Source organism: Pogoniulus pusillus, chromosome 30 (genome assembly GCF_015220805.1).
Source record: "Pogoniulus pusillus isolate bPogPus1 chromosome 30, bPogPus1.pri, whole genome shotgun sequence".
Lineage (NCBI taxonomy): Eukaryota > Metazoa > Chordata > Aves > Piciformes > Lybiidae > Pogoniulus > Pogoniulus pusillus.
This window is the reverse complement of record NC_087293.1, coordinates 6,842,415-6,859,329: the sequence shown is the minus strand read 5'-3', so window position 1 is coordinate 6,859,329 and position 16,915 is coordinate 6,842,415. Positions and strand designations below refer to the sequence as shown.

The 16,915-nt window shown below is 40.5% G+C and overlaps 1 protein-coding gene across 2 annotated transcripts in view; it reads left to right on the top strand.

Annotated features, from left to right (window-relative positions):
- PIWIL1 (piwi like RNA-mediated gene silencing 1) overlaps positions 1-16,915 on the top strand; it is a 47,843-nt gene that overhangs the window by 25,582 nt on the left and 5,346 nt on the right. The window contains exons 1-14 of one of the 2 annotated variants that reach the window (XM_064169009.1): positions 5,498-5,669; positions 7,653-7,733; positions 8,076-8,211; positions 8,821-8,964; positions 10,037-10,251; positions 11,240-11,361; positions 11,982-12,062; positions 12,658-12,855; positions 13,200-13,311; positions 14,477-14,594; positions 15,194-15,311; positions 15,473-15,587; positions 15,933-16,120; positions 16,697-16,769. In XM_064169009.1, the coding sequence (XP_064025079.1) occupies positions 7,653-7,733; positions 8,076-8,211; positions 8,821-8,964; positions 10,037-10,251; positions 11,240-11,361; positions 11,982-12,062; positions 12,658-12,855; positions 13,200-13,311; positions 14,477-14,594; positions 15,194-15,311; positions 15,473-15,587; positions 15,933-16,120; positions 16,697-16,769 (1,701 nt within the window). In that variant the 5' untranslated portion in view covers positions 5,498-5,669. Of the gene's footprint in view, positions 1-5,497; positions 5,670-7,652; positions 7,734-8,075; positions 8,212-8,820; positions 8,965-10,036; positions 10,252-11,239; positions 11,362-11,981; positions 12,063-12,657; positions 12,856-13,199; positions 13,312-14,476; positions 14,595-15,193; positions 15,312-15,472; positions 15,588-15,932; positions 16,121-16,696; positions 16,770-16,915 lie in introns of those variants that run through there. The other variant, XM_064169008.1, reaches the window with a different exon arrangement.

Below are 16,915 nucleotides of genomic sequence, written 5' to 3'. Positions count from 1 at the left end.
ACAGAATACAGGGTGTGTGGTTTGGTTGATGAAGCTACCCAGGTGTAGGAGACATGCAGAAACGTGTTTGATATTTAGTTGTGCTCTTCCACTCCTTTCAGCCCTGCAGACCAGACTCTATCTGTAGGGAGCCAGGAGCAAAGTGCTTTTTCTAATACTTTACTTCTACACTGAGGAATTTACTCTGCGTTTCTGTAATTAATGATATTACTTGTTCTTGGTTCTCATGAGAACCAAGTGTATTTGACAGATAACCAAGGACTCAACTCATCTATCAGAAAAAAAACCCTGTTGCACAAGTATACTGAAATTGTGAATTTACTTGCTTAGTCCTCTGGACCGTGACTGTGGATCTGATATTGAGCACACAGGAGCAGCCAATGACATCAATACACAAATTGAGTGCACAAATGCTGTGCTGCAAGTCCCCTCATTCTCATGCACAGCACTGACAGAAGTTTCAATGAAAACATTTCAAAAATGATTTTGCAACTTAAGAAAACATACTTCAGCAATTACCATTTCCTTTACCATGAAACCAAATTCACTGTACATTACAGCTTTAAAGCTGAGATCTAAGGTTCAGATCAACTCTTTAATCCTGACTGTGGCTTCGGGTACTTCCTGATATTTATGAGAAATGCTCCAGGCCTGCAGCTGGGCTTTGAACAAAAAAATAATGAACTTCGTTGACTGTGAACAAAGTTCTACACTATTTTGAAGAAAGTTAAGCTGTGACATTTTTTAATCCAACATTAAATCACATAACCCAAATTCTCTGCATAATTCAGGAACGTTCAGAGCAATAAAAAGACAATTAGATCAAACAGGGCTGCTAAACGAGCTGAAATCAATCTATCTAAACTGGAGGATTCTTGCTGTTTTCTCTCCTGAAATATACCCCATTGCTTTTTGGAATAATACAATATCTTACTATAGAATACTTGAATCAAAATACTCTTTCAGCTCTATTTTAATATACTCTATAAACTAATTCTCCCTCTTCGTTAGTTAAAATGTTTAGATAATAAAGGTTAAGAAAAAATCGTACAAAATTTCATACTTATTTTTAAAACACACTTTACAAATCTAATTACAGTATTAACTTCTGGAGGCTTTGTTCCTGTCTGATTAACGTGACCTCTCCACTTAATATGGCTATTTATTGAGAACTTACATTAAATCACTTCTTGCTCACTTTGCCCGGGATTTGGATGCAAATTAAATGTCAGCTAAGACTGATGTGGATTTGTAATGGGCAGAAATTAACAGTTAAGTTGATACAGCACAGGAAATGTTGGCAAGGATATGATGGGTTTGTAAGTAAGAGGCCTTTTTCTCTTCAGGAAAAGAGGGCTTAGGGCACAGTCTGACAAAACAGGGCTTGGAATGAGCTGTGGTGATAACTGCAGTGATTAGATACCCCAGTAAACAGAGAACACACGAAACAGAAAAAGTTTGCTTCTGTTGGAACAAAACACATTGTTGCCAAGGGGAACAGGAGAGAGTCCTCCAGAGAGTCCACGAATAGAGTGCACAATGTTTTAAGAGAAGTTATGAAGAGTAAGGGCTCAAACAAAAGATGGTAAGGATCTGAAGGAAAAACAGAAATTTGGGATGAAAAAAAAAATGACTAGCAAGCTGCATATACAAAGTTGAAAAATACATATTCTCTCTTCCTAGGAGTTAATTTTCTATGCATCAAGTTGGCTATTATTTCCTTAGTAGCATTTTTCTCCATAACATACCTTTTGCTTTCTATTTTGATATGCAAATACTAGTTTCCCTGCCTTCTATCCAAGGTACTAAGTAAACTAGGCTCTAGAGTGTAGACACATCAGTTCCTCTAACCTGAGCATACTTAGAGTAAATTAAATGTGACATTAAAAACTTGCATTGGGAAAAAGCAAGAGTGTAAACTCAGGAGATAATCCTTGGGATAGTAAGCTGGTCTTCAAAACCTTGCTTCCCTTACTTTAGAAAAAAAAACTAATTAAGAATGTAAACCCACTGTGGTTCTGATTCGTGAATACTTAATATCTACCACAGGAACTCGAAGTTTAGTTTATTTTTGAGCAATTCCCATCTGAATGTTTTGAACAAATATTTAATAGGATTCAGGAGCAACATGTTGGGCTTTTTAAAATCTAGCCACACGTATGATTGCTGAGCTCTGTTGTGAAGCATCCCTTGTATTTTCTTGCTTCATCTCAACAGATAATGATTCTTATTCTGGTATCTTTAGGTTTTCCCTTTTCTGAGGATAGAAACAAAGTCTGGAGCTGGTGTTGCAAGAAGGGCATAGAGGTTAAGAATTCAGTTTACACTGCTAGGAGTTTGCAGTACACTTACTACACTAAAGGCACTGAAGTGAGCACTTTCTTCACTGTGTGCATTTGAATAATTTATTTATTTATCATCATAATCCCAAAGTGCTGCTAACTACACAAGTTAACAGCTGTCTGCTAGTACAGTTCCTGGCTCCTACCTCCTCAGGCATCTTTTTCCTGTTTATACTTGTACATCAAATGGGCCTTTGGAAAAATCCCTGATTTTCTTTTGTTCTGTTTTCTTTGTTCTGTTTCCATGCAGTCTTTTCCCCTTTGGAGATGACATGTATGGGAAATGGCTTATTGTAGCAACAGGAGACAGAAGGCAAAACTAACTGCATCATGGGTAAAACAAACATCAAAGTAAGGCACAAGCCAAGTAGCTGAGAAAAAATTATTTCATATGTGGCATTTTGACGTGTTGAAGTCCAGCACTGAGAGCTTTTTTGGCAACACAGAAAAAAGAGAAAAATGTTAAGAGTTGCCACTTTCAACATCGTCGTTTTTTTCTTAGTGTTTCTGAGAAGCTAGCCAGGATGAAGGACATGATGCACCTGTTGCAGTTGGGGCTTTGCCATTTCACATTCCCTCTGACTCTGCAAATTCATTATGCTTACCTGCAGAGTCAGTTTTAGCTGGGCTTGAACTGCTAAGAAAAAAAAAAACACGTCTGAAAGATTGTGAAAACCAAATTGGAACTTTCCTTTCATTAAGTACTAATTAACTGTCTGACAACCCAGGTATAAAACTGAAGGTGCTCATTGTTGATGTTTATTTTCACTTTCTAAGGAATTGCTGTAGGTAGCCAGACTGATCAAATACTTTTAACAGCTCCCATCTAAAGATAATGAAGTTCTGCAGTGAAATGTAAGGAATCTAACATTAAAAACATAAACATTATTATGGCAGGTATTTTAAATGGATAAACATAACTACTTATAAAACACACATTCTGCTTTCTCATGATTTACATAATGTAAGTGACAACATTTTTATGTTTATCTTTAAGTACTGCTGAGACAAGCAAATCTGCATATTGTTTTTCTGCAGCTTTAGCCCTCTGACCCTCTGGAAAGTTCTGCAGGCTACCAAACAATGAAAGTTGCCACTGTGGTTGCACACCCCATGGCAAGCATTAATCAGTGCTCTTAAAAGCACTAAACATGCCCCATCTATGTACTGATTTTGTTATTTATCCAGATTTATATGTAAATATCCTCTGTGTTAAAAGAGGAGGTGTTGAAGCAAAGCCTGGCTGAGGCACTTAGTGCCATGGTCTGGTTGATTGGACAGGGCTGGGTGATAGGTTGGGCTGGGCTGCCCGGGGAGGTGGTGGAGTCGCCGTCCCTGGAGCTGTTCAAGGCATTATTGGACGTGGCACTTGGTGCCATGGTCTAGCCTTGAGCTCTCTGGTAAAGGGTTGGACTTGATGATCTATGAGGTCTCTGCCAACCTTGGTGATACTGAGATACTGTAATATCACATGCTAAAAGTACTTCAGTTCTTTGCAAGCAAGCAGCATCCACACTTTTGTAACTTGAAAGCTTTTCTTTTTAACTTGTAAAAGAGAATTTGTCTTCCCAAGTGGGCTACTACACTGACACCAACAAGCACAACAAAAATGGCTTTAGGGACAAACTGACAAACTAAATCAAACAAAAAGAGTTAGTCGAATTATTTAGCTTCAGTATTAATAGTGTGACCCACTTCCCGTTTCTACCTGGAGTGAGTACAGAAAAAGAAGCTTGTCCCTCCTGAAAATTTTTAAGTGCCCTCGTGAGATCAGGATGTGTTTTTATCAGGGTAAGGTCAGCGGTTCCAGATGCATCACAGCCATCTAATCTTTAAGGAAAGGCACACTTCAAGCCAACAGAAAACGTGCAGTTAAGCCTTGGTGCTGTCTAGACATCCTGTCTTTCCACAGAAGCCTGGAAAGTCTTTCTAGAGTCCATTCCCACTTGAGGTTGTTTACAAGTGATGACATTTGCTAGTTCTCTTGTGAAGTATCCAAAATACAAGATGTCATTTGCTAGTTCTCTTGTGAAGTATCCAAAATACAAGATGTCATTTGCTAGTTCTCTTGTGAAGTATCTAAAATACAAGATGTCATTTGCTAGTTCTCTTGTGAAGTATCTAAAATACAAGATGTCATTTGCTAGTTCTCTTGTGAAGTATCCAAAATACAAGATGTCATTTGCTAGTTCTCTTGTGAAGTATCTAAAATACAAGTCGTGATTCTCTGTTACAATCACAGCGATGGAAGCAGCCTTGGTAAGTAAGCAAAAGATGCTTTTTATACTTCAGTTTGATCGCTAGTCTGCTGCAGAATGCATTGCACAGAGAAGATGGTTGCTCATGCTTCCAGCTTCTGCTGCTTCATCGCACTGCGTCAGTCACTCCCGCCGACAGCTTCCCGGCTCAGCAGTGTCCACTGCCAACAATGTGTCTGCATTTTGGCATGGAAAAGAGCAACTAATCTAAGCGGCACCTCTGTGAACGTTGCCGACAAACGCAGTCCTTCACTTAACCTCAGAGTTTTATTCCTTGTTTTAGTGCTCCACCTTCTGGTTAACTTAAAATTCTCTTTCAAACTAGAAGCGGAGCGACGAGACAACTTTAGCGAGGAAATTCTCCACTCACAAAGGTTGACAACCCGGGTTTGGCAGCCCGACGCCACACAGGGAGGACGAAAGGGTGAAAGAGGTCGCAGCAACGGCACACGACCCGAGGAGCCCCCACTTTGCCAGGGCACCGAACCCTCTCCCTACCACAGACTGCCCAGAGCTCAGGGACGCAACGGCACACGGCCCGTGGAGCCCCCACTTTGCCAGGGCACTGAAGTCTCTCCCTACCACAGACCGCCCAGAGCTCAGGGACTCTGTAGAAAACAGCGCACCAATACCACCAGGTGCAGCCCCGAGGGTCAGTCTTAATTGCCTCCCGACTGAGCAAGCGAGGAGCGCTGACCACCTTGCCCGGCTGCGAACACAATCAAAGCACGAAGCTGCCCGACCACCTGCGGTGCAGCTCGCCCCGGCCAGGTGCGCCCTTCGGCACTGTTCGGCCGCACTCGGGCCTCGGGAACCAATCAGAGGGGAGCGTTCGTTCCCGCCCTGCAGCGTTAGCGCGTGCCGCCTCATAACCCTGCCTGAGGGGGCGGACGGAGGGCTCGGAGCTGCGGGGGCTGTGCCGGCACCCGGGCGGCTGGTCTGTGTACGCCGACGCCCCTTGTCCTTAGCAGAAAGACAGCCGGGTGACATCGTGAAGGGCACAGCTCGTGGGCTGTCACCGGAGAAGGATCAGAGTCAGTCCCTTTTGCCGACTTGGGCCCGGGCTGAGGTAACACTGAGGGCCAGGCGGGGCTGGCGGTGAAGTGGCGGGGGGAGGGGAGGATAACGACGTGCGTAAGGGCTGTCGAGTGCTTTGGGTGAAGGGCATGCTGCTCCTAGAGCAGAGTAACAAATTGGCCTGAATTGAGAGTAGTATAACCGAAAGTGAGGTTAGGCCCTGAATTGCATTTGGCTGAGGTTGTGGGTCTGCCGTGCTCGCCAATCTCGTTTGCTTTCAGTACAGCTTTCAGAGTTTGTGGTGGCAGGCCTCTGCCTATGCCAGGCGGTTCAAACTCGACTACGAGAAAGTGTAACTTCCCCACACCACCTGTTATGGCGTTGTGGAGGTAGGGAATTAATGTGGCCGAGTCAGGAATTTTATAGAAAAATAGAGTTATTTTATTTTCCCAGAAGCCCGGCCCCAAAACTATATACAGAAATTAATTTAGTTTTAGTTACCAAAGTCAGTTTGCTTGAGAAAATCTACAGGATACCATAGGTAATCTGACTATTTTGGAAGTCAGAAGCTGGAAAAGGCTTGAGCTATTAAATCTTTAACATCTTCATAGATGATCTGGATGAGGGCATGGAGTCAGTCATCAGCAAGTTTGCAGATGACACCAAGCTGGGGGCAGATGTGGCTGGGTTGGAGGGCAGAAGGGCTCTGCAGCGGGACCTTGACCGCCTGGACAGATGGGCAGAGTCCAATGGGATGGGATTCAATAGCTCCAAGTGCAGGGTGCTGCACTTTGGCCACAACAACCCCATGCAGAGATACAGGCTGGGGTCGGCGTGGCTGAGAGCAGCCAGACAGAGAGGGATCTGGGGGTGCTGATTGATACCCGCCTGAACATGAGCCAGTGGCATCCTGGCCTGCATCAGGAATGGTGTGGTCAGCGGGAGCAGGGAGGTCATTCTGCCCCTGTACTCTGCACTGGTTAGACCTTACCTTGAGTACTGTGTTCAGTTCTGGGCCCCCCAGTTTAGGAGGGACATTGAGATGCTTGAGCGTGTCCAGAGAAGGGCGACGAGGCTGGTGAGAGGCCTCGAGCACAGGCCCTACGAGGAGAGGCTGAGGGAGCTGGGATTGTTTAGCTTGGAGAAGAGGAGGCTCAGGGGTGACCTTATTATTGTCTACAACTACCTGAGGGGTGGTTGTGGCCAGGAGGAGGTTGCTCTCTTCTCTCAGGTGGCCAGCACCAGAATGAGAGGACGCAGCCTCAAGCTACGCCAGGGGAAATTTAGGCTTGAGGTGAGGAGAAAGTTCTTCACTGAGAGAGTCATTGGCTACTGGAATGGGCTGCTCGGGGAGGTGGTGGAGTCCTGGAGCTGTTCAAGGCAAGATTGGACGTGGCACTTGTGTCATGGTGTAGCCTTGAGAACTGTGGTAAAGGGTTGGACTTGATGATCTGTGAGGTCTTTTCCAACCTTGTTGATACTGTGATACTGTAATTGCGTTTCCCACTTAATAATAAAGCTGAGTCAAAATCACTCACAGTAAGGCTGACTTGGTCCAGCGGCCTGTCCTCTCGCTCTCGCCGTAGGAGAATCGTTAAGAGGTGTTCAGGTCTGCACAAAAGGTGTTAATGGGTGAAGCAATCCTTTGGAGGGCTGGGCTCTTTCTGTAGAATCATGCCAGGCGAGGGTGGGGGGAAGTCTCGGGCAGGCACGATCTCTAAGGCGGGAACCCCAAAGGCGGAAAGTCCCTCAGTATTTATACCCTTCCTTGACAAAGAGCAGAGTTACCACTGCCTCGGCGCGGAGACCACAGCCAATTACAGCCCGATTCTCAGGAGGGCACCCCTCGTGTCGGAAGGGCTCCTTGCTCACCTCCTTCACGCCTGCAGGGCAAGGCAGGGGGAGATCCAGGAGCAATTTTGCAGAGGGTGGTTTATTTCACTGAAGCAGTGAAATTGAACATAATAGTTATTTGGGTAAGGGTGGGAGAGGAAGAAGATTGAACACTAATGCTGTAGATGGTTTGTCTTACAAGATGACAGGAAGAGCTAGAGCCAGAGCAAGAGGAAGACCTCCAGCACAGGGGACTGCTCTTCCCGCTGTTGGGGCTGCAGCTGTAAGTTGTCTCTTTAATGAGCTCAGCTGTGCTTTGAAACACCATAGCTCAGCTGCTTCCTATTTTAATATATTTGATGATATATATGCATCTGTGTATTCTATCAGGTTTATAGTTCTATTTACTCCTTTTTATTATGGAAATGTTTGTGTGCATACAAATACAGAACTACAGAGTCATAACTCTGCTACTTGATACAGGAAATAAAATTAATCTTAGGTAGGTCTTGCACTTGAGTGTTTGGTTATACTGTCTTCAGTTAGGGACTTTGTTTTGCCATGCTCTTGGAAATATGCTCACTCTTCATCTGCAGTAGAAAAAAGTTGATCCCAACTATTGCAGGCTCAACAGACTGTGCCATGTCAGCAACCTCATCAGCCACGAGCTCTTCCTGCAATAGCAGAGGAGCCTGTTAGCAGAGGACGACAGAGGCAAGCTCGCAGCGCTCCACGAGACCAAAAGGAGAAAAAACCAGAAGGTCAGAGAGGGTGGAAGAAGTTCATTGCCTGCAAGAGCAAGTGTTTGAAGAGAATGCAATTAAGATGTTAAACTGTATTTCTAAGTTTTCTTTTCAAAATGAGGTTTATTACAAAGATGTAGAAAAGCCCACACTACTTACCTTGTTATCTTTCTAAGGTGCAGGAGTTTTGAAATCTATTTTAAGTATACTCTGCTTTCTTTGTACTGTTTTATTTATCAAAACAGTTGAAAACAATAAATTGCAGAGTAGTTGTCACAATTAACTACATGAATACTAATGGTGAGTGCCATATTGATATTTCATTATTTTTTTTAAGAAAGCTTAGCTTCCTTACCTATTTCACATCACAGTGTGTTTCAGCATTTTGATGTCTTTCATCTGGCTAGTGAGCTGTCTGTCATCTTAGTAGGCAACAGTCCATAAATCTCAGGAAGTTAATGCTTTACCTGACCACTGTTTTATTACATAGCAAAAGCTGAATCTTAAAACTTCATGGTTTCTCTCACCTCTATATGTACACTACTTTTGAATTTGAATTGTATTTAGATCTTATGTGTATATAAGACTTAATTTTAACTCATCCTGTTCAAATTTTCAAACAAATAGGATTACAGGTTTCTGCAGGACTTCAGATTTCTGCAGGACTTCAGGAACTGTCTTTAGCAGATAGGGGTGGATATCACAGAGATTTCCATGACCTCGGGGTAAATACTCGGCAAACCATAGAACATGTGCAAGAATCTAAAACTGGTATGTTCAGATGAGACTATAAACATATAAGCAAGTTGAAATGAAAAACAGTTTTGCTTTGTCTTTGCTTGTAGTGTCTCCTAGAGAGGCAGATTAAAAAATCTTCATGGTGTACTAGAAAAGTTGTAAGTTGCTCCTGATATGTGACGAGGAGCAGTAAGCATGACATCTCTGATGGCAAAGTGCTTGAGACAAGTTGTGTAGCGTTTTAAATTGCATCTATTTAGACATAAGTGGTGTTTCTCATGTTCACTTCTTCAACCAGGACTCTGGGTTTGCTTCTAGAAGTTCCAGTTGGTAACACCTAACTGAATTTTTGGAGATCTCCTCCTGGTAGTGGAATTTGAGGAAAGCCTGTAGTTTAAATAACAGATGATAGGCTGCCTTCCTTGACATGTAACCATACATATGCAACATTTTTTAGTATAGTAGACATGGTTTGTGTATGGTAAAATTCATTAGTTTTCATCTGAAATGGTATATTTTTGATACGAAAAAAGGGATAATGAAAACCAAATTAACATGGATCATACACAGTCTGAAATGTGTTAGATTTGTGTCTTTAAGTATAAAAGAGTGAAATTTGATGTGAAACAATGAGTAGAAACACTTTAATGTAGAGCTACTGCTTACTGGGGGCTTTTTGTTTTACTTGTTTGAAAAAAATCTTAGATGTCACCTTGTCACATATGAATAGGAATGTGGGTATGTCTCAGTTTTCATTTGTACGTTTATGATTCATGTAAAGAAAAGCTAATTTATCCACAAAGGGAGTGTATTTGGGTGAAAATTCAGTTTTGTAGCACCTGGCATTAATCCTTTGACAGACTACTTACCTCATTTGATGTTGGAATTTCTCTAAGTACTGAAGGAATGTTAAAAAACTTGAATAAGTGGGCTAGCATCTATACTAACTCTGTGCCTGCATGAGCATTTCGTATAGCTGGGGCAGTTGCAGAGCCCAGCTGATCTCTAATCTGTGTCTGAATGGCTTAGTTTTTGTGAATTACTTAAAACTGTTAATTGCTATGAACAGCTTTGTAACTACTAAGATGTTTGCCTCTCATTTTAGGTACTTCAGGTACTGTGGTAAAACTGGTTGCAAATTACTTTCGTGTGATGTCTCGACCACAGTGGGCTTTATATCAGTACCACGTTTGTTACAGTCCCGAGATGGAAGCCCGCCGCCTTCGATCAGCTTTGCTTTTTCAGCACGAAAACTTACTTGGAAAGACGCATGCATTTGATGGATCAATATTATTCTTGCCAAAAAGACTAGACAATAAGGTGTGATACCAATATGCTATTTTGTTTCTTATTTTGACTTGTATTTTATGATGATTCTTGTTTCTTACTGGCCTGGGTGAAGTTAGAAAACATGTCCCACAAGCCACATTTACATTAGTGTAGATTGGTTTACTTGTGTAGAGAAACTTTGTAATAAACTTCTGGTTCTAATGTTTAGGTTCTGCAGACTTCTGCACAGAAGTGGATAGTAAAGACAGTATGTTTTCTTTCTCCTTATGTTTGCATAACTTACGTATTTTAGCATCCAACTTAATTGAGAGGGTGGATGTATTTAGTATAGGTGACAAGGATTTGGAGGTGGAAGGGACCTGGAGTGGCTGCTATGGGAAGAAGCTAGAGGCTGTTCTGTGCTGTACACAGCTATTTTAGCTAGCTTTATGACAGACACACCACAGACCAAAGCGGATCAGAAAAGTTAGTGACCCTTTTGTGTTTCTAAAAAGGGGGGGCAGAATGCCAAAGTAGACCAAAAATCTCAGAAGAAAGGAGCAGCAGCAGGAAAATGCTGTGAATTGATGGTGGTTCTTGCTTGCCATTGTCCTGTGCCACTCATTGCATCACTCAAGGGACTGGGTATAATCGGTGATGGAGGCAGAGTCATCCATAGTGAATTTGAGCCTGCAAAAAGGAGAGGGAGAAGATGTTTTCACTGTTTAAATATTTGTCATTTTTCATGCTAGTAGATGAATTAGTAATTGTCAATATGTTAAGTTTATTACATTAAGATGAGTCCTTTTTTTGTATTGGTAGTTGGTAAGTGTTCTCCCCGTCTTCATTGTGAATTCAGCTGGTTTGCGGGTAGCCTCCATGTCATAGTTTGCAGTCATTGCAGGAAATAAAATTCCTGTTTCAGCAGCCTTGAATTATTAATTAGAATCTTAATATACAATTCCTATTCAATATTAGTGGAGTAAAGTGTAGATATAGCCCTGCTTGCCTCTTGTCTTACCTAGCTTCACTTTCACAGGTGACTGAAGTGTTTAGTAGGACTCGAAATGGAGAGAATGTGAAGATAACAATCACGTTGACTAATGAGTTGCCACCTTCTTCACCTACATGTCTACATTTTTACAACATAATTTTTAGAAGGTTTGCTGTTCATTTTATTTCTTTTTAAGTAGTCATTTAAGTATATCTCTCAAGCTTTTCATTTCCAATGAAGGGACTATGAAATCGTACTACAGATGTCAATTTTTAAGCTTATGTAGCTACTGTTAACTCTGTGGCTGACATTTTAACGTGCGGTTACATGAATATTTCTGGCAGATGGTGGTGTGAAATGAGTTTATCTTTTCCCTTAGCAAGCAGATTGATACTGGGATTGCTGACTTGTAGGCAGCCACTCCTAACTCTGCTCTCCTTATGAGTCTGTGATTTGCTGCTTAAAGCAGTCCAGACCTTGAACTGGCAAATTACTCTTTTTGCTCTAGTCTTTCCATTTAACCTTGGTACCTAGACTGCCTGTTTTTTTTGAAATGTAGGTTATTTATGCTACCTTCAACTGATAGGTGAAGGATTGGGTTGTGTGCAAACTTAACCATCACTTGTCATTAGTAAGTGTCCACAGCCTTTCTAAACTGAGTTTAATGAAAAGTTTACATTCATACCTGTTTTATCTAGTCAGATAAGGTTGTGCAGAGGAATGGGACCAGGTGTAGTTTAATAAATGGAATCATAACAGTAAATGATATCCACATTTCAACTTCTAGGATTCTGAAGATGCTGAACTTGCAGCAGATTGGACGCAATTATTACAACCCCAATGACCCAATCTCCATCCCTAATCACAGGTTTGGCAGAAAGTGTACTGAAGTATAGAAGGGGTACAGGGAGAAAATACAGTATTTTGTTAATGCTCTGGTGGCTTATCTGGTAATAAAACCAGGGACTTAAAAGCTGGTGTCTGGAAACTATGAGACCTTGTTCTCCTAATTTCATTTCTTCTATGTGCAAGATCTCATTGCTCCTTACCACTATGTGTTCTGCTGTTATGTTTTACCCCAGTGTCGGAAATCATGCTGAGATTTACAAGGCTGCAAATTAATTCTTTAATTCTAAAGCTCAAGAGTGTCCAGCCTTTGTTCTGAAGTCCATCTAATCTGCCATGACAATTGATAGTTGGCCATACCCACCAGTAGTTCTGGAACTGTGGTATTGCTGACTCTCGTGTAGTGCCATGGTCTCTGTTGGGATCTGGTACAGTGCTTCTGGCTAGCCTTAAGGCTGTTGAGTGAGTAAGTTTGAGTTTTTAATTTTATGAGATTTTAGGAGCTCGTTTATATTTGAATAATGATTTCTTTGTGTCTTGACTGCTTTCTGGTGTCTGAAAAACTGGAGGTGAGAACTGAGATGTCTTAAAACATGCTAAGACTTGTCTTTTGACAGGTTGATGGTTTGGCCAGGCTTCACAAGCTCTATCCTTCAGTACGAGGAAAACATTATGTTATGTGCAGATGTCAGCTACAAGGTTCTTCGCAGTGAAACAGTGTTGGATTTTATGTACAGTCTGTATTACCAGGTTGAAGAGCAAAGATTTAGAGATGCCTGTGCTAAAGAGCTGATAGGTTTAATTGTTCTTACAAAGTAAGTATTTTTGAACTCTTTAGAAATCTGTTTAGGTTTTTTTGTATGTTCCATGTCCTGAAGTATACAATAAAACATAAAGCATGAAAATGCTGGTGTTGTCAAGCTAGCAAACTAATCAAGGTGGCAACAGTTAGAAAGGCAGGAATTTTCTATTTTCATTTGGTGTTATTAGTATAGCTTTTAGTAGAATTGACAGCCTGTTGCAACTGAAAATTTGAATTTCCTGCTGCTAATAGAAGCAAAGGTTTCAAGTAAATGAGAATTTTTTTTTCATTCTGCAATTTTATTTCTTTACTATTTAAGTTGAGGTTGTAAACAAACTGATGAAATTGTTTGTTTAGGTACAATAACAAAACCTACAGGATTGATGGCATTGATTGGGATGGCAAACCAGAGCATATCTTTAGAAAAGCAGATGGTACTGAGATCAGCTTTGTGGACTACTACAAGAGGGTATGGAAATGTAGTGCCTCTGTGTGTATTATGCTTTAGCTTGAAATGTTAGAGCACTGTTTTACTTATGGTGCATGGATTTGTAATGCATACTTATCATTAACAGAATTTTGTTTTTAGTGGATACTGTGATTTGAGAACCTTAAGTAATGTGCAGAGTGTGAATAGTCCATTGGTGACTGGAGTCCAGTTACCAGCAGTGTACTTCAGGGGTCAGTACTGGGTCCAGCCCTATTTAACATCTTAATGGTCTGGATAATGGGCCGGAGCATACCCTCAGCAAATTTGCAGATAATTTACTGGAGGTAGAATATACTGACAGTCATCTGAAAAGAAATTCCTCTTTGATACTTAAGATTCTTTTGAACAAACTTTATGCATGTCTTTCTGACATTGAAGCCTGCCACTGTTGTGAAATCTTTCTGCCATCTGGTTCAGCTGTAAAACAGTAGGACGCTTAATAAACTAGAAGCAAAATTTGTATTATCCATTCTAGATCATGATGGAGTTTAGAAATGATAAATTTTATCTGCCTTTTTGCCTCTTCATTGTTTGCTTGTTTTTAAATGCTTTCTTTGGATGGTTTCTGAGCTTTGATTCTCATTAAGAAAAAGTTAAACTGTGAAGTATCTTTGACTGTCAGTTTGTGTTCTCTTTCTGTGGTTCGTTGGAGATTTTTATTGTGTTTGCATTTTTTGTTTGTTTGAGGTTGTTTGTTTTTGTTTTAAACTCATGCAATGACAGCTGGACAAACCAGCCCTTGCCACATCAAGGTAAGGTTGGCTGGAGGGTTGAAATTCCCTTGTTTGATTTCTGTAATAGCTTAAGTTGCTCTGTAGGACAGGAGCCTTGTCTGTTACTGAACTGGAATTAGGATCCTAATCTTGAGTTAGATACTGTGGATGTCGCTGCCTCAAGTGAGGCAGAAACATTGTATGTTGTCTCTTACAAATCCACAGCTGTCTTCAACAGAGACTAGTACTTCCCCTCTTTGGCCTTTTCTGACAAAACCAGTTCCTCTCAAGTTAGATGTGAAAAGGTTGCTGGTGCTTTTGGTTTCGTTTATTTTAGGAAAAATTCTCACTTTAAGAAGTAAACATCACTATTAAGAAAATGGAGTGTTTGTTATGAATAAATTAACTTTCAGTTTGTATTTCTAATGCAGCAATACAATCAAGAAATTACTGACTTGAACCAGCCTGTCTTGATCAGTCAGCCTAAGAGGAGAGCCATCGGTCTGACAGGCCCTGTGGTTTTAATTCCAGAGCTGTGCTTCCTAACAGGTACTCCAGCATTTTTTTTCATATCAAAGCATCTGCCAAACCATAACACCCATTAAACTGTTATTTTGACACCAGCCACATACTAAGTTAAATGGAATTTCTTTCTTTTATAAATGTGAGCTTGTAAACTATTTTTGTAGCTAAAGATTAGATATTCAAGTGAGACTGAAAGGTTTAAGAGGTTTTGATGTTGCGTAGTCCCTACCAATGGTGTTTAACATTGGCTTACTGGTAACTTGTAGATTGTTTTGGTGGTAAAACTTCAGTGGAAAAAGAGATTTACTATAAATATGTAGGCTATATAAACGTGGATTTTCCTCTGATGTACTCACTTTGTACTTGCAATACCAGCACATCTCAGCACTGATTTGCTTTAGAAGTGTAAATAGAACTGCATGTCTTGTGTGGTTCCCTCCAATGTGCAAAATTCCAGATATTTTTTTTTCTATATAGAATGCATGTACAGGGAGTAACTGAAACCTTTTAAAGTACTAACATCACTTTCTGTGTCTGCGATATGTGCATAGTTAATATGCATGACTTGAAAATTTACTTTCTCTGAGTAAAAGAGGACTAAGGAAAGGTTTCACTGTTAACAGGATTAACTGAGAAGATGCGTAATGATTTTAATATGATGAAAGACTTGTCTATTCATACACGGCTGCCACCTGAGCAAAGGCAACGTGAAATTGGAAGACTCAGAGACTACATCCAAAAGTATGCTACCCTAGTATCTGCTATACTTTTGTCTTTGTCTTGAAAAACTTGTATGATAGACTTCTTTCTTGCCTTAAAACTTTGGAATCCAGTCTTACCCATTTTTAAAAAGAAATACCTCATCAAGAGCAAATGTCTTTGTTTTGTTTTTTTTTTAACAGTGATGAAAATGTTCAGAAGGAACTCCAAGACTGGGGCTTAAACTTCGATTCTAATTTATTATCCTTTCCAGGAAGAGTTGTTCAGGGAGAAAAGATCCTTCAATCAGGAAATGTGGTAAATAAAACAACTTATAAAATCTTGTGGATATCACTGATGGAACAAATTCTTAAGGAAGGAAATGCCACTTGTTGGTTTATAAATGAAGGATTATGAGTGAAAACGTTATGCACAAGTCTTTGTCCAAACAGGAGACTCACAAACTTCTTAAATTGCTTACAAGTTATTTCCAGAAACCTCAGAAGATTTTTCTGGCTTGGCATTTGAATGGTGTCTTTCTTTGTCTAAACAAAGTACTTTCAGATACATAAATTAGGAGACTAGAGAGGTTTCTAACTAAAGTGCTGTAGGTTTTTGTTGGTAATATGCTGATTTTCTTTCTCTGCCATCTCTTATTTACAGTTTGATTACAACCCTCAGTTGGCTGACTGGTCAAAGGAAACCAGAGGAGCTCCCTTAATCTGTCCAAAGCCACTGGATAACTGGGTGTTAATGTACACACGGCGCAACTATGATGTTGCTAATGCATTAGTTCAGAATCTGTTTAAAGTCACACCATCTATGGGAATCAAAATGAAACGGGCAACAATGTAAGTGTCTTTAGAAAGCTGATAGAAAAATTGTTTTATTAGGTTGTATTTGTTAGCATGCTTAGGGTGCTAAATGGGAAGATAAGGAGTATGCCACACTACAGACTTCTGTGAGATTTTTAATAGAACCAGGTTGCTCTCAGTGTGGAAGCTGTTCACTTTTCTATACTGGCTAACTTACTTATGCTTTTTTTTTGTGGGAGCTTTCACTGGGGGTTAAAGCATTCCAAAACCAGTATTAGGCATACAGTCATTCAAACCTTTTCAAGTGAAGCTGTATTTAGTACAAGAAAGAATAGATATTTTTCTCTCTGACTCCAGATGTATTTTTTGTTCTCATACCAAGCACAGATGAAGATACTTGTGTGTCACCTCACATTTTGTTGCTCTTTGAAGGCCTAAGTTTGGGATGATGCCTTTTAATCTTCAAAATATGTGGCTATTGTACATTATTAATAGCTGTACATGTGACACTTCATACAGTACTGATGTATAATGAGCATGTTTTTTTTGCTGAAGTTTCAATAGCTGTTAGGGTTTTTTTTCTGTGAGTGTGTTTTTTCCCTTCCCTTTCAGGATAGAAGTAGATGACAGGACAGAAGCTTATCTGAGAGCTATACAAGAAAGTATTACACATGACACAAACATAGTAAGTATTTGAATCCATGATTTCACATCATTACATCGCTCTTAATTGTTGTTTTAAGACTAGTGGGATATGTTCTGACAAGTAAAACTCTTGGCTTCTGAGTACTTAACTTACATGCCTGCTCATACTTCTATTCACACACCCCA